Raw genomic sequence first — 24,011 nt, 5'->3', positions numbered from 1 at the left:
CGAATCCCGATCCGCCAAGGTACCACTGAGGTGCCACTGAGCAAAGCACCGTCCTCACACACTGCTCCCCGGGCGCCGGTCATGGCTGCCCACTGCTCACTCAGGGTGATGGGTTAAATGCAGAGGACAAATTTCACTGTGTGCACTGTGTGCTGTGCTGCTGTGTATCACATGTGACAATCACTTCACTTTAAAAATGGCTGCCCACTGCTCACTCAGCGTGATGGGTTAAATGCAGAGGACAAATTTCACTGCAAATATACACTGCAAAAAATGCTTTTCTAACTTAGTAGTTTTGTCCTGTTTTCAGTCCAAATATCTAAAAAATCTTAAATCAAGATATTTGTCTTTTTTATGTCTTTTATGTCTTAGCATCACTTTTAAGTTTTAGCATCACTTAATTTCCTCATGCCATTTTTCTTGTCTAGTAATCTTGATTTAAGATTTTTTAGATATTTGGACTGTAAACGAGACAAAATTACTAGGTAAGAAAAGCTTTTTTTGCAGTGTAGATATACATGACAACAGGTTGAAAAATGAATGGTCCAAAAAAGGCTAGTGAATAAAAACATGTCTTTAGTCTTTTAAGGAGCCAAACTATGAGGCGCCAAACGCTTTTTTTTTTTTCATAATCAAATGTCTCCGCATCGCACGACACAACGAATCGATTAGGAAATTCGTTGCCAACTCTTTTAGTAATCAATTTTTATCGATTTAATCGATTCAAAGTCCCACTGAAATATATTTCTGATCAAGATTTTTACAAGAAATTGCTTATTTTATTATTTTGTAATAATGTTTCAGTGCAAAACAAAATTGTCAAAAAGTATTCTAATATTCAAAGCTTGGCGTAAAGCCCATTGAGTCCATCTTTGCAAAGACATAAGTATTGTGTCCTTGTCATATGAGCTTCACCTGTGACTAATAATGGATCTATTAGGTCTCAGGTGTGTATAAAAAGAACCCCAGAACCCCACTAGACCTTCACATCAACTGCAACTAGACCTCTGCAAACATGCCTAACATTCACCCTGAGACTAAAGTGTTCATTATCAAGAGGCTAAAGACCAGATCCACTGCTCATGTGGCAGACACCTTCAATGTGTCTCTGCGTCAAGTACAGAAGATATAAAAAAAAGATTTGAAAAGACTGGAGAGATTTTTGACAAGTCCAAGTCAGGCAGACCCTGCAAGACAACAGCTCGAGAGGACCATCTGTTGGCTCGAAAATCCAAGGCCCATTTTCCCTGCAGCAGAGCTCCACAAGACCTGGTCTCCTGAAGTCCCTGTGTCAACCAGAACAGTTTGTCGGATTCTGTCTGGAAATGTCCTCCATGGTCAAATCAGTGCCCAGAAGACAGCACTAAACAAAAGACAATTGAAAAACTGTGTGGCATTTGCCAAGTCCCATAGCCTGCTAAAAGGATGGATGCTGGAAAAGTGGCAGAAGGTGGACCTTTCTGATGAATCTTCTGTTGAATTACACCACAGTCGCCGCAAATATTGCAGGAGACCTACTGGAGCCCACATGGATCCGAGATTCACCCAGAAAACAGTGAAGTTTGGTGGTGGAAAAATCATGGTCTGGGGTTACATCCAGTATGGGGGTGTACAAGAGATCTGCAGGGTGGAAGGCAACAGCAATAGTCTGAAATACCAACAAATCTTAGCTACCTTTTATATTCCCAACCATAAAAGAGACCAAATTCTGCAGCAGGATGGAGCTCCATCACATACTTCCATTTCCACATCAGAGTTCCTCAAGGCGAAGAAGATCAAGATGCTCCATGATTGGCCAGCCCAGTCACCAGACATGAGCCTGTGTGGGGTAGGATGAAAGAGGAAGCATGGAAGATGAAAACCAAAGAATATTGATGAACTCTGTGAGGCATGCAAGACTGCTTTCTTTGCTGTTCCTGATGACTTCATCAATAAATAGTATGAATCCTTGCCAAATCACATGGATGCAGTCCTTCAAGCTCATGGAAGTCATACAAGATATTAAATTTGGATCTCACAGCACCACTACTTCATTTGCTGACATATTATTTTATTTGCAGTAAATTTGTTCAATTTCTGTATAGGCGACAAAACTTTTGTCTTGCCAAAAATTTCATAGCCTACCAAATTAACACACAACTCCTTACCTTCTGCTCTTCCATTAATCCAACTGCTTCTTCTGGAACCCCTCAAGCTCTCAAAAAGTCTGGTGAACTTTGTTCTTCTCCTCCCGTGCATATGAACACTACACCGTCTTCTGGATGTCCCTGGTTGTGAGTTTATTTAACTGTGAGATTAAAGTCAGAATTTTTTTGGGGCCCTAATCCTCTTCCGTAGTTGTGTGCAGAATTATGAGGGAAAAATGCATTTAATCCATTTTGGAATAAGGCTGTAACATAACAAAATGTGGAAAAACTGATGCACTATGAATACTTTCCACTAACAACCACATACTGCAGGCTGTAAAAGTTTAGGCTACAGTCATTCAGCATTGAAAAACTGGTGCTAAATATCTGTATAACATTCTCTAGCAGCAGTCAAGTTGTCGTTAGTGTCAAACAAATTGTGAATTTGCTATTACATTAAGACAAAAAATGACTTACTCTTTACTTGAAGTGATGCACGGAGGTCAGCAACATTTTCGGGATATCTCATTACAAGTAGCAGAATAACATGAAGAATTCCTGGATACTTTTTCATTGGTTGTTGTGTTGCGTTTTGCCCATATACAATACTGCTATTTTCTGATTGACTATTGTGTAGGTCTTTTCTTTTTTTGATAGGCTAGGACTCAGAAGAGATGCCTTGTTTCATGGTGAGGCACTGCTGTACACAGTCTGAGAATTATGCTGTGTGCGAATCTGCGTACTCAGTAACGGGTTTTTCAGTATAAATAAAATACTTGGGTAAAAATGTCATTGAGTAAAAGTAAAATGTATTATGTTAAAAACAACTTAAAATTACAAATATTAACATATTTTAAAAAACTACTCAATTACAGTAACATGAGTAACTGTAGTTTGTTAATTTCCACCTCTGTCCATTGCATTGATATTTGCTCAAAAGAAACATTAAATAGATGTAAACAAATGAAAAGGCATTAATAATTTTAATAACCTCAACCCTAAAAGTAAAAGTAATCAGTAACTTTTATCAGTTCCCACGGGTAAAGCTGATAAACAGTGGCTTTACCACTTTTACATGACGGTAGGTAAATCAGGGCCAACTTGCTCCTCATTTGGGTTAAAATTTGTTTGTGGCTGATATGAACCACACATATGTTACCTGGGGAGAGGCAGAGTCTCTGTGATTTAAAACTAATTTGTGTCCGTTGTGTATTCTGATATAGATTGAGACAACTTAAATTAACATCTGATTGTTTGCTGTGAAACTACAAGCAGAAAGAAATAATAAGCAAGATTTAATTCAGCTCCTCACAGGAACATTTACATTTACAGCATTTTCCAGACGTCCTTATCCAGAGCGACTTACAACCAGTAGTTACAGGGACAGTCCCCCCCTGGAGACACTCAGGGTTAAGTGTCTTACTCAGGGACACGATGGTAGTAAGTGGGATTTGAACCTGTGTCTTCTGTCTGAAATCAGTAAGAGGCCAAATAATGTGTCACAGCACAGAATATATAAAAATGTGCTAGAAGAACTGGCAGATAAGCTCTCACAACACGAATTGAAAAGTCACTCCTACAAGTAAAAGTCTATAAATGGGAAATAAAATATTGCTAATAATAAAATAACAGAATTTAGTCTCTTTCTTTATTCACATGTTGTCAGTGTTAAATGAAAATCAAGAAATAAATAATGGCTGATCGTGTCTTATTACCCTGAAACAAGCTGCTACCTTTTAAAAAACCATCCACATGGTGGCAGCTGAAGTCATTTCCCTGCCCAATGTGGTCCCACCTACTTGGCACTGAGCAGCGCACTCTTTTTCATCCATGGAACACAGCAGTTCGGAGCTGCATTACATGGGACCCAGAATGGAGGTGCAGTGAGGAAACACCCAGAGATTTCTGACTCCTATTTACTGTGGATTAATCATTTACGCAGAGAGATGGGTGAGTGTAGGTGCAGAGCTACTATTTTAACATTTATCAATGCTAATTGGAAATGTTAACTGTAATGGAGAATCATCTTGAGTCCTCTGTTCAGGGAGAACTGGTGTGTGGCTTGAAGACACTTTCATTTGTGTTTAAACCCAGTTTCCTACTCTAGAGCATCACATTGTTTTAGTTGTTCACATCTTTCACATATTTCAGTGCCTCTGTTTAATTGGAAAGTGGGAAATTAGCTAATTGGGTTGAGTAGGTATATTTAGCCAAGATTATTGGCTTCTCTCCTGGACACTTTCCACATTCGGACACCTAACAACTGTTCATTTGGCATTAAGATTTAAAGAGCTTATTCTCCTCACAAAACAAACCTATTTAAAGTTTATTAAAGACCCTATCATATGTTTCTAAAACACATACAATATTGATATCATTATAATTGTAAGAGCTCTAATAAAAAAAATTCTCATTTATTTTTAAAGTGTATTCTAAATTACTAACACAACAAAAAAGTCACATTAAAAGTCAAGAATGGGACAGAATTGAGGAAAATAACTGTAAAATCCACATTATAAAATAATTATTTCAAAATAAGATTCACTAAAGTGAAATCCTATGCAAAACCACAGAAGCAATGTTTTCTTGTTGGAAATGAAATGCGTGTAACATAATGTTGCCTGCCAAACGTGAGTAAAGCTTCCATTAAACCAGAGAGGAAGCAGATGGCCCTGCAGCTTAGCTGACTACTTGTGACATGCTGATGGGTGGGGGACTAACAAACCTGATTAGCTCTCCTGTCTGTTGAAGTAGCTGGTAGGTTGGATGTCACACAAAGGGTAAACACTTTCACCAGTCTCCTTCCTTCCCCAAAAGAGTGGGAAGCAGCATGTACATTTACATTTTATCCAGAGTGACCTACAATGTGCTTTCATGTTACCATCCATGAAGTTTTGGTTCTCTAGGACCCCAACTATGAATACAATCATTTTATTCACTCTGTTGTACTTTTTTCTTTTATAAAAAAGATACAAGTTAGTTTAAGTATTCTCTAAAGAGGAAGGTCTTAAGCTGCCGCTGCTGGGAAATTAGGGTGCCTCTATTTTTGTAAATTTTACAAATATATAACCAAATATCTGTAAAAACTGTAAAAATAAATGTAAAATTAACTGGCAGCAGCTGCTGCCAAACAAAATATATAGAATTATACAAAAATTAAAATTAACTAAGAATTAGTTCTAAGAATTAGATATAGGCCTGCAGTACAATATCATTTTTAAACTGGTGGTCACCAAGTGGTAGTGGTTGGGAGGGCTCCACTACTCAGCAGACTGCGTTACCAATATTGTGCTTGTTGAGTGGGCAGTTTAGCTAGCTTACATGCAGAAAATATATTTAACATAACATAACATTTATTTCTTATATAGGCCAAAATCACATACAGTCTGTCTCAATGGGCTTTGACAGGCCGTATAATTTACCCTTTCTGCACACAAGAAAAAAAACTGAAAGTGAAAAAAGAAAGTGAGAAACCTCAGGAAGGAGTAGGTCAGAGAGGGGTAGAGAGAGCCTACAATTGGTGTACAGGGTTGGTAATAAATTGTCCAAGAAAAAATTGTTCAACAGGTGTAGTTGTAGTGCAGCATAGAACATCTGTCATCTTTGCAGGTACTGGACAATGCAGAGTAGGTTTTAGTCCAGTGTCATGATCTACACTGCATGTCCATTATACAATTTTTAGATGTGACACTGAACTAAAACCTCCTCTGTATTGTCCAGTACATTTGTAATAAACCAATGTGCATATTAGCAAAGTCCAATGTATTTAGTTAAAAATGTTGTGGTCATAAATATATTATAATGTTAAATTTAACAGATTTTCAGAACACAAGATTCACTAAACTATTTACAGCCATAAAAACAGCTAGTGCAATCTGCTAAGAAGCATTTAGGGTGGAGTATAAAATTTGAATAAGGTGCTAACTTCAGTGTCATTGCCAGAAAGCCGGCTTCAAACAAAGATGCTGCATACAACTGCAACATTAGTTAATTTCTCACAAAGGCAATACATCACATACGTCTCAGTGTTGTAAGACCGCCTAAACTGAGGCCAAGACATTCCAGAGACTGAAATTACATGGTCCGACCAAAATTTTACAGAAAAACAGTTCTACTTCAAGGGGACCTAACAAAAGGAACCAGGATAATAACGTCTGCACGTGGATTCCTTTTTTTCTATTTCATGGCACTTGACTGGTAGCATCTGAATCGAGGCACATAATACATAATAATACTGTTCTGTGAGGATGCACTGTTTTTGCTTTTTATCCCCATCCCATCAAGATTGCTATGACCGATACTAAGACCAAATAATGTCGAGACTAATACCACAAAATATTGGTCTTAAGACCGGACTCCAGAACTCCATCACTACCTTCCACCTTTACATTGTACACACAATACACATGCGTAGGGCAGCAGTCCTCACCGTGCCTGCAGATAACACAGATTGAAATGCAATAAAAACAAGGCTTTCATATTAAGAACATAAAGAACATGTGGTACATGTGGTAGCCTTCAAACTCCTACACACCTACGGGGATTCAGAATGTCACAAAAACAGAGATTGTAAACACAGTCTGACTTTGTACATTTTCTTGATGGCCAGAACAGTTTGTCATCCACAAAATAATATCGCAAGTGTAACAGTGACATTTTCACCTTTGCATGTAAAACTGTAAAGAAACCATACATAGCATATCATTTACATTTACATTTACAGCATTTATCAGCATATCCATTACATAGATCAGCTTTCATATTCTTCCTATTATTCTGCCAAATTCTGTCAGCCAGATGAATGACTACCAGTCATTTATTTACATGTGGACATACAAGTTCAAGCTTTTTGTGCAACAGGCAAGTGAATCTCCGGAGCTGCACTAACCACATGGGTTGGCATTCGCGTAATCAAGATAAGAAAAAGGCACAGAGCAGGACAGGGAAAGACCAGAGGTAAAAGGATCGGTCTTACTTGTTTCTTAGATGAGATGCTGTTGCAAGGTAGGTTTCTAGGCGGCAAGCCAGACAATGACAGAGCACCGATGACAGTTACGCAGCTAATTAAATACACTCACGTCACTCATTTCCATGTTCCTGATGCACGTGAATGGCATCAAGTCACAGTTATATTTTGAGTTACATTTTAAATTACAGTCAATTGTTTAAATTACAGTCAATTTAAATACATTTGTATGTCAAAATACACTATATGTTTAACCGTTTTTAACCTCTAAATGTTAAATAAAGTGAAGTGATTGTCACACGTGATACACAGCAGCACAGCACACGGTGGACACAGTGAAATTTGTCCTCTGCATTTAACCCATCATCCTGAGTGAGCAGTGGGCAGCCATGACAGGCGCCCAGGGACAGTGTGTGGGGACGGTGCTTTGCTCAGTGGCACCTCAGTGGCACCTTGGCGGATCGGGGTTCGAACCAGCAACCTTCTGATTACAGGGCCGCTTCCTTAACCGCTAGGCCACCACTGCCCCAAATAAATTTAAGACGGTGCAAGGACGCCTGATTAAGGAGCCCTGGTCCATCCCAGCTGAGCCCATTCCAGCGTGATTGACCAGGGCTGCTTAAAAGAGGAGTCTGCAGCCGAGTAAAGACAGGGCTGCATTAATGTAAACCTGTGACGCGGTTCAGTTTTTGGCCTTACGACCACATGCCTTTGGGTTTGTTTTCATTAATTTCTGTTTCTTATCCGGCCATCACGTCTGATTCTGTTGTTCCACCTAAATGTCCAGCTTCTGCGCCTTCATCACTCCCGCACTCCATGACGTGACCATTTATTAATTTATTCAATATTTTGAAATTACTGTAAAAAATTACAATAATGTTGTGGTAAAATTACAATTTTACCGTATTTGTTGCGTGTTGTGTATAGCCATTCAACATAGACATTTATTTCAAGGTTTCTTTAACTGTCTGTCCAAGAAAACAGCCTTGGTGGGTGAAAAATGGAGAGGTTAAGCAGTGGGCAGGTTCACAAGGGAGCAGGTAGACTGCAGTCTGGCAGATGGGTAGATGAGCAGAGATACAATTGATACTCCAATAGAGTCATGCTTCCGGGAACGGGTCAGGTGACCAACACACCCCGGGGTCAAATGACCCCGAACACAAGGAACACAAGGCTAAGGTTGGAATCTTATTCACTAGTGTTTCCTACACTGCTTCTCAATAATGACATTTCAGTCTTTGATAATTGAATCTGATTGACCACAAGCAAAAATGATTGATGGTTGTTTATGTCCTAACTGTGAATCAAAAACCTGCATATTTTTTTACGTTCCAGATAATTTGTTTTAAAACATCCAGAGCAGAGGTCAGCAACCTTTATCACTCATAGAGCCATTTGGGCCTGGTTTCCACAAGAGACGACTTCAGGAGCCGCAAATTCTTTTTGGCATGTAAAAAAAGATAACACTGCCTATATTATCTTTACTTTTATGCTATGTGTAATAAATAGGTTAGTGTGTTGCAAACAACTATTTACTTATCCCAAGAGGCTTCAGATTTTGAAATGCTACGCAAATGTAGCAAATAGCAAACTGATTTACAGCTCAGGTGGCAGTGGCTGGGCAGGGTTGCTAGTATAAGGTCAAATGTATACATTCACATCAAAATTCATAAAAAAATTTCACAAATATATTTCTTGAAATTATAGTCTCAAAAATTAGTTGATGTTATTGGTTACCTTTTGAAAAAACACATTTGTGAAATGAGCGCTATCCACAAATAAATGTAAGGGTATTCAAAATATATATGGTGGTTTGTAAAAGCAGGTTTATCAGTTTGTGCATTAACTGCACTTAATTTATTTTTGAGTTGAGAAATGAATTTATGAACAGTGTTACATTTATTTAGTCATAAAATATATTTGTGAATGGTGTTACATTTATTTGTAAGTCATAAATTATATTTGCGTATCTTGGTACATTTGTTGCAATTGCGCTCAGTATACAAATAAAAAAATTGTAGGTAGAATAATAAGAAAAATCACTTTTCTGGAAATTAATTGTACCTACTCTCTAGACACTTTTTTGGGTTTTTATTACAAATAAACAATAAACACAAATAAAGAATGGCGCGGTGGCCAAGAACGGGAAATAAAGAGGAACAACTAAAATGAACCCGTAGGCGTGTGGCGATTGCCAGAACTCAAAATACAAACATACACACGGTTGTCAAGTGAAGTTCACGAAAATGTCGTCCCTTTCGAAGGGGCGGAAATCTAGGGGTTTTATGCGCCGTCAGGATTGGCCACCGGTGATGAGCACAGCTGCAGTCAATCCTGACAGGAACATAAAGAATAAGGCAGATCAACAACCTTGATCTCTCATATGAATGGTTTTGTGACGGACAAGTCCAAGTGAAAAACCTCCAAAAATATAGGCTGTCGGATATGCAGGCAACACCGGGACCTGGTAGCTATCTATGAACAGGAAACATTCATTATGTTGTTAAATGGACCAAATTTAGCATTAACAGGAGGAAATGAGCATGAAGAGGAGTCATATCTCAGAAAAGCAACTCCTCCAGATGTCTCCAGAAGCTCTCACTGAGCCAGAGGACAAAAGTAGGGACTGACATCCCCCTCTGTGATAGTCAAGAGACAGGCAATGGGTCCACACCTTCTTCTGAGACAAGCCCTGGACTGGGTGAGTGCACATCATATTTATGATAAAACACTTTAACAGGAGTAACCATACCTTCCTAGAGTAGAATAATGTTTCATTATTCATTTCAGAAGAGGTTCAATAACCTGTTCATTATCAGTGAAAAGAGTCTAACTATGGGAAACAGGGACTTCATCAGTCCATTACAATAAGGTCTTTCTTAGGAGCAAGGGCAGTAACATTTATGGCACAACATTACACTTTCCTCTGTTTGTCAGCAGTTCCAAGCATTTTTTTATTTTTTTAGGGAAACACTAGGGGTGACACAGTGCTGTCCTGGAAAGGCACAAATCAGGCTTTTTAGCTTCTTCTTCATTGTTAAATAATTGTATTAAACTCCTGTCTTGTGACGAGTGACAGTAATATAAATAACTTAATATGACAATACACGTTTGTGGACGGGGCAGTGGTGGCCTAGCGCCCCCATGATCAGAAGGTTGCCGGTTCAAATCCCGATCCGCCAAGGTGCCACTGAGCAAAGCACCGTCCCCACACACTGCTCCCCGGGCGCCTGTCATGGTGCCCACTGCTCACTCAGGGTGATGGGTTAAAAGCAGAGGACACATTTCACTGTGTGCACCGTGTGCTGTGCTGCTGTGCATCACATGGGACAATCACTACACTTTACTTTATTAAGCCATTGTAATGTGTTTCTCATAGTTTTACTTTCCTAAGAAAAAAAGATAATGGATGTTTTCTGAGCAGAACAACAGCTTCTTAAAGAAAAGAACAAGTATTTATAATTACATTTATCAGACGGTCTTATTCAGAGCATCTTACATTAATTAGTTATAGGCACAGTCCCCCAGGAGCATCTCAGGGTTACGCTCATGGACACAATGGTAGTATGTGGGGTTTGAACCTTATGGTTCATGGGAGAGTGTGTTGCCCACTAGACTACTACCAGCCTTGATACTGAACTATATACCAACTATACATACTGAAAAATTGGCACAGCAGTAAAAGAATTGTCTGTATAACAATAAAAAAGTCACTAAATCAAAGTCACTTAAATTCCGCACAACCAGTACTGCACCCCTGAAAGTACTCTTGGGAGAGTCAGCACTCATTGCAGCATGCTAACATTGCATTTTTTTATATCTTATTACTTTGTTAAGGAAATCCTGTGTAATGTGAAATGGTACCTGAGAGAAGCAGCAATCACAATAACTTTTGAAAGTGTTATAATCAGCATATTACACTTGGAACTGTGCCATCCACATGATATCATATATCACACCAATAGTATATAGTTAAGCTCTAATGCTTAACTATATACTCAAAATATGTATATTATACTACAAATGTACATTTTACAACGGGTAAAAAATGATTGAATGTCACCAATTTTCAAAGTAAATATATTTATAAATGTACTATTGACATAAAATTCTCATCAGATGTCATTTACAGTAGTTGTAATAAAATGGAATGATACAGGGTAAATATTGATGTCATGCCTACGGACTTATGGGGGAAGGAAGCGCAGAGGTCTGACATGTTGGGAAGGGGTTTTTATTAACGGACAAACAATAAATACAAATAAACAGCGGCGCGATGGCCGAAAACTATTTAACTACAATACAGAAAAACTAAAACGAACCCGTAGGCGTGTGGCGATTGCCAGAACTCAAATTACAAACATGCACACTGTTGCCAACTGAAGTTCACGAAAATGCCGGAGACCTGGAAGGGGCGGAAACATCCGGCATTTAAGCGCTGTCAGGATTGGCCACCGGTGTTGAGCACAGCTGCAGTCAATCCTGACAATTGAACACACAAAGAAAGGAAGAAACAAGAGTGCATGGAAAGTAATGACACTAGCTGAAATCTATCAGCAATCCTACCACTTAATTTCAAGTGGTTCAGTCCCAACTGTTGGTCTATGAAAATGTGTCTCATTACCAAGGTGTCACACAAAGAAATCACTCATGATGGGTAAAGCCAAAGAGCTTGCTGAAAATCAACCTTATTGTTGCAAAACGCACTGACTGATTTGGATGGAAGAATTTCTAAATTACTGAAGGTTCCTGTGAGCAGGTTAAACAACAAATTTACTATAAACCGGCCATGACCAGGTGCTCCACAAAAGATTTCGCACAATTATCAGAAGAGTTGTCCAAGTGCCAAGGACTACTTGTAAAGAGCTTCAGAAAGAGATGGAGTTAGTGGATACAGTTGTTTGAAAGAAAACAAAAGGAACGCATTCAAACACCATGACCTGTATGCATGCTCACAATACAAGACTCCCTTGCTGATGAAAAAGCACTTTGACGCATGTTTAATGTTTGCTGAATAACATTAATTTAGATTTAGATTTACATTTACATTTACGACTTACAACGTGCTTTCAAGTTACCATCGATGAAGAGATCAATTCCGGTTCAACTATGAATACATCTGGAGGCTCGGAGTATACCAGGTGCAGTGTGAGGTGTAATAAGGGCTGTGAGGTAGGATGGTGCTACTACATGTTTGGCTTTGTAGGCCAGCATCAGTATTTTGAACCTGATGCGTGCAGCTACTGGGAGCCAGTGGAGGGAACGTAGCAGAGGGGCGGTGTGGAGAACTTGGGGAGGTTGAAGATCAGTTGTGCTGCAGCATTTTGTATGAGTTGTAGGCATTCAGCAAGCCAGTGCAATACTTCGAGAATATAGTCTGGTCAGTTAAATAAAAAAAAAAACTTTTACACACTATGTTTAAAGAGCAAAAGGCCCAAAAGCATAACCCAGAAGCACCATAACAACAGTGAAGTTTAGAGGTCATTTAGAACATCATCAACCAAAATCATGAAGATTAAACGAGGGTGGACTTTTCAGCAAGACAATGAGCCCAAACAAGAAAACCTGGTGTCTGAAAATGAAAATAAAGCTGTTAAAGCTGATCAAGTTAATAGTTCTTATATACTGTATATTGTAGAGAGAGGTGCAGAAAGACGCGATGTTCTGATGCGATCTTGCTTTTTGTACAGAATACACTTTGCACAGAAAATCTCTTGGGTGTCAGGTCATCATTTGTGGTTCAAGAAAAGAAATCAAAAAGTTACACAACGCAGAAGAAGAACCGCTACACTATGATGACTTTCACCTTGATATTTTAGCGCGAATGTATACCTAGCCGAATTGCACTGTAGGGGGCGAGAACGAGTCTTCGAACTGTGAAATTACCACATCAAACGTGACGTGGTAACATGGATGCAGCTATTTAACTGAATAAACAGTTGGTAAACACAAGTACATCTTATTGAACATAATTTATTTTCATCACCAACTATCATAGTAGAACAGCTTTCTCAAGCAGTTTGTGATGCATTTTGGAAACAGGAGATGAGCCCCTGGTCTAATGCCCCACCTGACTTGAGAAACCCGTTCTCAAAGACTTACTTTTAGTCATTATTTGGGTAGCACACATATTCTGAATGCCTTCGGCAGAATTCAAATGAGCCATTTTAATCTAGATTAATCTAGATTAATTCCAAAATTACAGTGAGATTAATCTAGATTAAGAAAATTAATCTATGGCCACCTCTATTATAAATATATTTACTTACAAAAAATGGCAACATGTTCAATACTTATTGTACCCACTGTAGATAACTTATTTGAGGGGGACTCAGTAAACCACAACTCCATATTTCTTTAACTTAATTTCTTTAACTTTCTTAACACTTCATAAACACTATGTGTGTTTAGGATAAGGATAATGACTCAAAATAGTTTGAATGTTTATTGCATGACAGATTTAACATAATAATAAATAATCAATTAAATGTCTTCAGAACACACCACTATAATTGTAGTATGATTGCACGTTCACTAAATGCGTCTTTAAATGTTGTACTTTACTCAGCAACTTTGCCAGTTTTATTGATATTAATCAATGTTATGTTTGTGGAAAATAATTTGGTCAGTATGGTTTGAGAATGCTGAGAATCATGGTAGTTTTGGGGCACTAATTATTTTATGATAATTTTTCCATGCTTAGGAGTCTAAATGAAGTATGTCAGTCGGGATTTAAACCTCATCATAGTTCTGAGACAGCACTGATTAAAGTGCTTAATGACCTGCTGTTGGCTTCTTCAGGGCTGCATCTCGACAGGTTAGAGCCCTCGTATGGTTCAGGTCATGTTTTATAGATCTGTATCAGTCTGTGGACATTAATGGTGATTCGTCTTCATGTGGTAAAGTGCAGTTTGGATTCGTCCATTATTAATTTTCACTGCTATGCTGATGACACACAGTTGTATTTTTCAATAATGTCAGGCGAAAGGCAGAAGCTTAACAGAATAGAGAATTGTCTGAAGGACATTAGACAGTGGATGCTCACCCACTTTCTTCTGTTAAACCCTGACAGGTAGATAGAATTATTTCACCTTAGAAATAATGCAAAGATAAGAAATATGATTTTAATGCATGATGCAGAAAAGTTGGTCCACGCCTTTATCACGTCATAACTGTCTGGATGCTCTAGTAGGTGCATGAGTAAACTCCAGCTAGTTCAGAATGCTGCAGCCAGAGTTTTATCTAGAACTAGAACATTTGACCACATCACCCCAGTCTTACAATCACTGCACTGGCTACCCACCAAATTTAGGGTTGACTACAAAATCCTACTTTTGGATAGGATCCGGACCGGAGTTTCACTGTTGTCATGTGAAATGTTCCCTAATTGTTTTCACCTGTGTCAATTGTATAAAGCTGCCCTGTTTGTTTCTGTTCGCCATCAAGTCTTTATCGTTATGTTCCATGTTCAACATCTCGGATGTCTCCCCTGTCCTGTGATTCACCATTAAACCCGTTTCGTGATGTCAGGTGATAGCGTCCGTCATTCCTCGTCACTCTTAGTCCTCCTCTCCGTGCACCTGCCGCGTCATGCCCGCATGGACGTGACAGGAGTTTCATGTTCATCCCATGTTGCCAGGTTTTCTTATTGTCCTCACCTGTGTATGATTGTATGAAGCTGCCCTGTTCGCCTCTGTTCGCTGTCAGGTCATTGTTACATGATGTCTCCCCTGTTCTGGTCACCATGTATTAAACCCCTGTTTCGTGACATTTTGCTTATGCGTCCTTCTTCCTCGCCATGTCCAGCCATATTGACACCACCTCTAAAACAGCTAAAGCTTCAGGGACTACTAGCGTTATAATGGACATGCAATGTCCATCATGACACTGAACTAAAACCTACTCTGCACCTCCAAACAGCGACAGATGCTCTATACTGCTCTTTGGACTTTTCCACCACTACACCTGTTGGCCTTTTTTCTTTTCTTAAACAAATTATCACCAACCATGCACTGACCCTAATTGCAGGATCAATCTACCCTGGATCACTCTACTCTGTATCACTCTTTCCCAAGTTTTCTTGCTTTTTTATTCTCTCTCCTAAACAGTTTTTTGGTGGAGTTTTTCAAGTGTGGGGGGTGTCAACTGTAGGGCCTGTCAAAGCCCATTGAGACATACTGTATGTGTTTATGGGCTACATAAGAAATAAATGTTGTTGTTTTTGTTATAATATGCGTACTCACTTGGTCACTTGCTAGCACTGGGTAAGACCAGGAGCAATCATGATGTGGATCTGTTTTCAAGATAGATCTGACACTGGTGCAATGACATGATTTTGGTGTTGTGCTGGTAGAAATGCATCAGGATTGGTTTTCATTGTTAGCTGGTCTACCAGCGGGGCAGTGGTGGCCTAGCGGTTAAGGAAGCAGCCCTGTAATCAGAAGATCGAATCCCGATCCGCCAAGGTGCCACTGAGGTGTCACTGAGCAAAGCACCGTCCCCACACACTGCTCCCCGGGCGCCTGTGATGGCTGCCCACTGCTCACTCAGGGTGATGGGTTAAATGCAGAGGACAAATTTCACTGTGTGCACCGTGTGCTGTGCTGCTGTGTATCACATGTGACAATCACTTCACTTCACTTCAGTAGGCATCATGTGGTCAAAAACTGAAGGGCTGAACGTAAATGATCCGAGCCTGAAATATCAGTGTAAAAATTTTGTTCATATTGTATAACAAATTAATATTTTTTATGCCATTCCTGCCCTCTCTGATCCTTTCTTTGACCCTGGAAGATCTGGCAGACCTTAAAGCCTGCTTGCTGGAACTACAGCCCTCCCTGAATGATGCCCAGAGCCAGGAAGACCTGAGGCTGGTCACAGAGCTGCTTCAGAGCCACGACTTCCAGAGCGCCTTCAGTATGCATCTCTGCATGACTCTGGGCATGCAACGCATCAGCCCCCCATTCCCCCTCACCACCCAGGCACAGGGACTCTGCCAAGAGGTAATGAAATTGAAATTGCTTGTCATCTTATCCAGAGTGTAAACATGTAGGCATCCCTGTTAAAATGCCATTTTGTGATGTATGAAATTAGACAACAGAAAATCAACAGAAAACAAAAAAAGTTGCACTGTCACGTTTATTTTATTCTCCTTAACTATCCAGCAATTACAAAAACAACATATTATCGGCTTATCATTTTAGTACTTAAAACCTGAAAGAGTCTGTATTACATACATTCTTTTGTACTACTAGATATAAAGAAACACATCTCAAGTGATTTTATTACAATTGGTTGCAGTTGACAGCAACTTGGGTGCAGTTGTTTGCAGTGTAGGAGATCTGTCCTTGACTTTGCGTTACTGATTGTGTAAATATGAATGCCGTAATGCCTTTTTTGTGTTTATGTCTGATGCATATGGTGCTGGCCTGGCCCGTCTGTCAAATATTAAGTCATTGTGGCCTCTGAGCTAAAACGTTTGCACACCCCTGTTATAGATGGATATTCACAGAGTGCAGAAAAAATGTCCTTAAAGAAAAAAAAAAAAGAAGGGTCAGCATACAGGTATAAACAGAAACTTCACAGGAGACTGTACTTTTCAAAACAACAAAATTAATATAGCTCTGTAGTATCTCCCCCTGAACAGATGACTGTACTATGTGTGCATACATGATATTCTTTGTCAGATTTAGATCATAATTTGACAACAACAAATGCAGAGCTAGTCAACAATCTTGTGTAGTTAGTTATATTACATTTCATGGTGCTTTCTCTCCAGATACAAGGTGAATGAAACTGTTATTCCAGCTGTCCCCGTCACAGTTCTAGCTTCCACTCGTGACTGTGTCCTTCTCCTCAAAATCACACTGTGTAAATAGACAATAAAACATGCGTGCACAAAAAAAAAAAAAAAGTAGGACAAAATTTTAATTTTGCCAATTGCCATGATTCTGCCCTGGGCAATCCACAGGTCGATCTGCAAATATACTCTTTGTTATACTCTCTGTAAAGCCAAAGTTAAATACTGCAGAGTTCTCAGACATTTCTTTGCCAAGTTCGTTATGATGTGTATGATGTGTGTGGACTGTAATGCGATGGCAGTGTCCGTTTAGTAAATTAACATAATGTAACGTTTTTAATGCATCTGACTGTTTGCATTTGAATTGAGGCGAGTAATAAATATTGATACTGTTCTGTGAGGATGCTCATCCCAAAACCAACACAAGACCGAGACCACAAAGGTTTTGAGAATAGTCTTGAGACCAAGACCGGTCTAGAAATCTACAACACTATAAGACTCACACCCAACCTGTGGCTTCAGTTCAATTGTACAATGTGAAATATCAAAGTTCAAATGTTCAATGTTCATATCACAGATCAAGAAGAACAAGAAAAATGAAGTCAATTAATTTCCAAGAGTACCACTATGAAAGTTTTTTTAATAATAATAAATAATAAAGTGAAGTGATTGTCACATGTGATACACAGCAGCACAGCACACAGTGAAATTTGTCCTCTGCATTTATCCCATCACCCTGAGTGAGCAGTGGGCAGCCATGACAGGCGCCCGGGGAGCAGTGTGTGGGGACGGTGCTTTGCTCAGTGGCACCTCAGTGGCACCTTGGTGGATCAGGATTCGAACCGGCAACCTTCTGTTTACGGGGCCGCTTCCTTAACCGCTAGGCCACCACTGCCCCAACAGTAGAAACATTTTTTCCTCTGACCAATGAGCTCTGAACACATCTGTGAGGTACGCGTGACAGGAAGTAAGGAGGATGCAAATGCACATCTACAGACACTGGTTAAAATAAAACCAATCACACAGACATGAAGCAGGTATGCCACAGATTCCCCTTGTTCCTCACTTTTTTTTTTTCCAGTACCAGTGCCTTTTCCCAAGTTTTGTATTTGGAGAATCATGAAACACAGGGCACAATGGTACTCTGTCCATTGTGCCAATAGATGATAATTACGAGTTTACTTTGATGTTGAGAGTGTGGTTGGAACTGCATTTGCACCCTGGGAAGGATATAAATCAGGCACACATAATCAGTAGTGTACCGTTGACTTGTGGTATTTTGGCCTTTCAAGACCTGTCACCCTCATCAATGGTTGGCAGCTACAGTGTGATCAAACCTAAGCTTGTGCCCCATGCCCAATTGTGAGTACTGCTTGTTTAAATGACTCTGCACAATGGACAATGCAATGCGTGAGAAAAAGGTAGTATATGCGTGAGCTGTGTATGTAGTGTCACAAAAACAAAGACAGGCCAGTGAGCACCTGTACGTGGAAACGATAACCCAGTCGCAGAGAGGAGCAAAGAGGCAAGTGAATTTCAAGGTGAGGTTCTGATTACGGGACCCTTTCCTTAACCACCAGGCCATCACTGCCCATTATCGGACATTATGGGATTTTTTTTGAATGGTACAGAGGGTAAAATTATGCTACAAATAAGCTAATTATCATATACTGGCAACACTGGAGTGCAGCTTTTAACCTCAACCACACCAACAGTAGGCCTAATAGCCAATAAGACAATATTTGGTCTTTTCATGTGCAAATGGATTTTGATTCCCTTAATGGCAATGCAAACTATGTAATGGACAGAAACCAGACGAAATGCAATATAAATGTTGGTCATGAAACAATAACCATGACACGGCTAAATAATACATCCTCTCTTCCACTCGCTGCACAGTATGCAAGGTTTCAAAATGAAAGCCTAACCCCAAACGTAGACCTAACCCTATGGCTTTCACAAGTGTGTGCATGATGGATTTACATATGTAGTTTGACTAAGAAGAAAGGCACTATATTAATGTATATTAAACCCTTCCCTGTTGTTTTATTTTTAACTTCATTTTGAAACATCTCATACCATCAAAATTACAGTGAGCGCCTTAAACTGGAAGAGCTGCTGTATTAAAGTGGAGATTTCTACGTTTTGTTTAATGAGTAAGAAAAAATACAGTAAAGATCTGTGAAAGTCTGTTGAATACAGGGCCCACTGCTAACTTTACTCAGGTCACATTATTGATGTTGTGAGCTCTGTGAGCTCTGTCCTCTCATCCGAAGTAATATATCGTGCTGCAGGTAGGGTGTTGGTTTTGAACATGTGATGGTAGGCCATAACCAAATTAAAATCAAATTGCCAAATTTATATTGCATACTGTTTATACCGCTCCATACTACAAGGTACTTGAACTATATTGACTGGGTTACATAGAATTGCATTACTAAAAAAAAGACAATTTAATGACTAAAACCAGACTAAAACAGTCATGGATCATTCAGACTAGGGGAGTCCCCCTAAAATAAAAAGTTAAAATCATCACCATTCTAAAACAAACATCCCCCTTGAATTCTTTGTGCTATTTTATTACAGGTTTATTTATGGCCCTATGATTTCCGTGATGCGGAAAACACATACAGAATCACTGAATCCAAGAAATAAAATGGAATCAGTTGTAAAATGTGGAACTGCATATAATTCACGTTTCTGGTTGCTGCAGTGTTTCATGTGTTTCCTGTTGAGGCGGGATTTTTGCATATATCAATGCAATTGTCTGAAGGACATTAGACAGTGGATGCTCACCAACTTTCTCCTGTTAAACCCTGACAAGACAGAAGCGCTTGTACTTGGGCCTCAAGCAGCCAGGCATAAACTGGCTGACTACACAATAACCCTGGATAGCCTTTCTATCTCACCGAGTATTGAAGTGAAGGATCTAGGTGTCATCATTGATGCAGGTCTCTCATTCAATTCGCATATAGATAATATCATTAGGATAGCATTCTTTCACCTTAGAAATATTGCAAAAATAAGAAATATCATTTCAATGCATGATGCAGAAAAGTTGGTCCATGCATTTATTACATCAAGGTTAGATTAGTAGGTGCATGAGTAAACTCCAGCTAGTACAGAATGCTGCAGCCAGAGTTCTAACTAGAACCAGGAAATTTGACCACGTCACCCCAGTCTTACAATCACTGCACTGGTTACCCATCAAATTTAGGGTTGACTACAAAATCCTACTTTTGATCTATAAACCTTTAAATGGCCTCGCCCTGCAGTACCGCAGTGAACGCCCCCTTCGATCAATGGGTGTGGGGTCACTACTGGTACCCAAAGTACAGAAGGTCACAGCTGGGAGCAGATCCTTGCCTGTCTCAGTGTTTAAATCTAAACTGAAAACACATCTGTTTTCTCTGGTCTTCTGTTAAAGTCCCAGACACTTTGACACAGTGTTATAAAGTCCAGTTTATCACACAGTCACCCTGTTAAGCACAGACAGAGTTAAATTCACCCTAGTTAGGCTGTCCTAGTTAGGGTACCGGGCCACTGTAGCACCAATATACCACTATAACCACATATTTCAGTATCGGTCGTACGATGCCACCGTCTGCTGCTGCTTCTGACACGAAATCAAGCGTCCAGACTACTGGCAGATCCCAGTGAAGAGACCAGCAAATAAATCCTGGTTCCTGACAACTGCTTAATAAGGACATTGTCACGATCCGGTCCGAAATGGGGTTACTCCGGTGAAGGTGAGGAGCGGCCATTCAGCGGGGCGAGCCGGAGACTGACAGGGAGTGGCGGACGCATGCGGACGAGGTGCCGGTACCAAACTGGCCCGAAGCCGTCTGAGCCGGAGAACCGCTGCTCGTCCATCTGGAATACCGGACCATTCATTCATTCATTTATCATTCCGCTCTGTTCATCTCATCTTTTCTGGTTTTCGAATCAATTCCATTCGATTCCTCCTGTCCACTCAGACCATTTAAGACTGTGTTTGGACTTTCCTTCCTCCTTCATGGACTGCTTCGTCTGGCCCGCCAGGCGTCGTGCCATAGGAGGGGGCATTCTGTCACGATCCGGTCCGAACAGGGGTTACTCCGGTCCGGGATCCGGACCGGAGTTTCATTGTTGTCCTGTGTAATGTTCCCTAATCGTTTTCACCTGTGTTAATTGTATAAAGCTGCCCTGTTCGTTCCTGTCCGCTGTCAGGTCTTTAACGTTATGTTCCATGTTCACCAGTGTCTACGTCTCGGATGTCTCCCCTGTCTTGTGCTTCACCAATTAAACCCCGGTTTCGTGATGTCAGGTGAAAGCGTCCTTCATTCCACGTCTTCTCGTCACTCTTCGTCCTCCTCTCCGTTAACCCGCCGCGTCATGCTCACATGGACGTGACAGACATACCATGAAACAAACCAGAGGGTCACCACAGCCACCACCACCGTAACAACTACAGCTTCAGGGATCTTCAAGTGGACCAGTAGCGTCATAATGGACACGTAATCTAGACCATGACACTGAATACATCCTGGACTTCTCCAACCCTACAACTGATTTTTTCTTTTCTTTCTTATTGGACAAATCATCCCCAGCCCGGCACTGACACCATTTGCAGGCTCACTCTACCCTGGAAGGACGTCCCTCTCTGTATCACTCCTTCCCAACATTTCTTCCTTTCTTTTTTTTATCTCTCCTTTAGTTTTTTTGTGTGCAGAAGGGTCAAGTGTGGGGGGTGTCAACTGTAGGGCCAAAGCCCATTGAGACATGGGACATGGGATAATGGGCTATATAAGTAATAAATGTTGTTGTTGTATACTAGTTGTCAGCGTTGAATCTAGATGTGCAAACTTGGCAAACTCTGTGCAGTTCAGCAAACTCTTGGTCATGCAAACAAATCAGCTGATTCAAGACGTTATTTTTATTTAACATTGTTTTAATTCATTATGCAAGTGGGAGAATTTCAGCGGAGAATGCATGTGCATCTCCTTCACATCCTGTTGGACTTCACTGCTCTGTATAAAAGGCATGCGCCTCTTCCTGATAGCCAGGCAGCAGAAAGTCATGTTTCCAAGTCTTTGTGCTCGGGTCCAAGACAAATCTGAAGTCTTGAGTATCATGTCTTTAGTCTCAAATGACTGAAATGAATGTTCTGTCGATAATACTACATTAGTGTATGTTTTAGATTAAAAGCATGTACTGTACTATATCATCTATTATTTACACAGTAGAAAATTAATCACAACATGCACCTCAGAGTGCTATGGACATGTTCATTTTATTAGCTCTGTCATCCAAGCAAGAAAATTGTCATTTATATAAAACTTTCTAAAATGACCATTTATATAAAAATTTACCAGCATTAATGCAAAAATTTTATATAAATGGTAAATGGTTTAATAAATGGTCAAGACATTGGAAAAACAGAAATAGATTAAACAAATGTAACCACATTTTATGTCATTTGAAGCTGTAGTAATGTACATTTACATTTTTTATGGCATTTATCAGACGCCCTTATCCAGAGCGACTTACAATCAGTATTTACAGGGGACAGTCCCCCTGGAGCAACTTAGGGTTAAGTGTCTTGCTCAGGGACACAATGCTAGTAAGTGGGATTTGAACCTGGGTCTCCTGGTTCATAGGCGCGTGTGTTACCCACTAGGCTACTACCACTCAAATGTACTCTTATCCCCTCAGGGGATTGACGTAGCCAACAATGCGTATGCTCTCACGAGAGTGGAGGTGTTTTGGGGTTTTTTGTGTGAGCCCTTCGCATGGTTACATAAATAATTCCAGGAAATGAATGTAGTTTATGAGTTATGACACACAAGTCAAGTCTCAAGTCGTTGAGGGCAAAATTAAAAAGTCAAAAGTCATTGTTTGTGCAACTCAAGTATCCATATCTGCCAGGCAGTCAAACCAACTGCATATTCATAACTCAAGTTACAGAGTGGTGATCTGTTTCCAAACACACAATTTATCACCCCCATTTTATTCTGCTTTTTAAGCTGCCTAACAGCACCATTATTTCCTCTCTGCCTGAATAATCTGAATCATCTTCATTCTTTTTGTGGTTTTAGTGCAATAGGAATATTAGAAAAAGTATTCTCTATCCTAGTTGTGATGACACTTCAAAACATTTTTGCCACCTTTTGTTGCTTCATGTCACAAAGGTTGGGGGCCTGGTCATGTAAATTACACTGGTCTTAGGGTGTTAAAGCAGCTATCAACACAAATGTGTCTTTACACGGATCGGTACAGGTACACCTGTTTCACGAATCATATGTAAAACTTTATGAACCATGATTTTTACACTGAAAAATAAATTGATTATACGATGTATTTATGTGACAGTTTAGACATGGTGTAGATAGGACTCAAAAGAATAACTTCCAGCTAAAACAATCATCCATGTAGTAATTATCCAATAGGAGGCTTTTACCTATTTGCTTTAAGTACAGAGTGTGGCTTTTATTTGGACCATATATATCCTTTCATCTAGAGTCATGCTCAAGAAAATGCTCAGCAATTCTTTCCCCCATTTCCACTCACCACAGGTGCAGAGCATTTTGCAATCCAGCCAACATAAGGAGGGTCTGGAACTCAAGGGCCTATTGACATCTCCACATTTACAGGTGGGTCCCTCCTCCTTGTGAGAGATAAAGGCTATTATATTTTATTAAATGTCCACCAATAAAAAAGGTAGGTTTGCGATTACAATGCAATGCATCCAATACATTTTCTACATTGTCACATGATGGCAATGTCTGCATTCCCCTCAGTTTTAGTAGTTTTACATACATTTATGGCATTTACCAGACACCCTTATCCAGAACGTCTTACAATCAGTAGTTACAGGGACAGTCCCCCCCTGGAGACACTCAGGGTTAAGTGTCTTGCTCAGGGACACAATGGTACTAAGTGAGATTTGAACCTGGGTCTTCTGGTTCATAGGCGAGTGTGTTATCCACTAGGCTACTACCACCCTATATATACTGGTAGTATGTCACTATGCTTTGGGCGGAGTTAGTCGTCTGCCCTGAAATCATCTGCCCCCAAACTCTCCTCTATCCTCCTCTAGCTCAACAACAAGGCCCTGGGCTGGTAGCTGGAGTTGTCCTTA

General features: G+C 39.9%; 1 protein-coding gene across 3 annotated transcripts in view; it reads left to right on the top strand.

Moving 5' to 3' along the window:
- Positions 1 to 3,954: 3,954 nt before the first annotated feature.
- The window catches only part of LOC114792011 (MAGUK p55 subfamily member 5-A-like), a 38,361-nt gene continuing 18,304 nt past the window's right edge, over positions 3,955 to 24,011 (top strand). For 2 of the 3 annotated variants that reach the window (XM_028982729.1, XM_028982730.1), the window contains exons 1-2: positions 3,955 to 4,076; positions 23,446 to 23,523. Coding sequence is in view for 1 of the 3 variants with exons in the window: in XM_028982728.1 (XP_028838561.1) it covers positions 4,073 to 4,076; positions 15,886 to 16,094; positions 23,446 to 23,523 (291 nt within the window). In the remaining 2 variants the exon portion in view is untranslated. Of the gene's footprint in view, positions 4,077 to 15,885; positions 16,095 to 23,445; positions 23,524 to 24,011 lie in introns of all 3 variants that reach the window. The other variant, XM_028982728.1, reaches the window with a different exon arrangement.

Source organism: Denticeps clupeoides, chromosome 6 (assembly GCF_900700375.1).
Source record: "Denticeps clupeoides chromosome 6, fDenClu1.1, whole genome shotgun sequence".
NCBI classification, from domain to species: domain Eukaryota; kingdom Metazoa; phylum Chordata; class Actinopteri; order Clupeiformes; family Denticipitidae; genus Denticeps; species Denticeps clupeoides.
The sequence above is the reverse complement of the archived record's forward strand: the minus strand, read 5'-3'. Positions and strand labels throughout refer to the sequence as shown.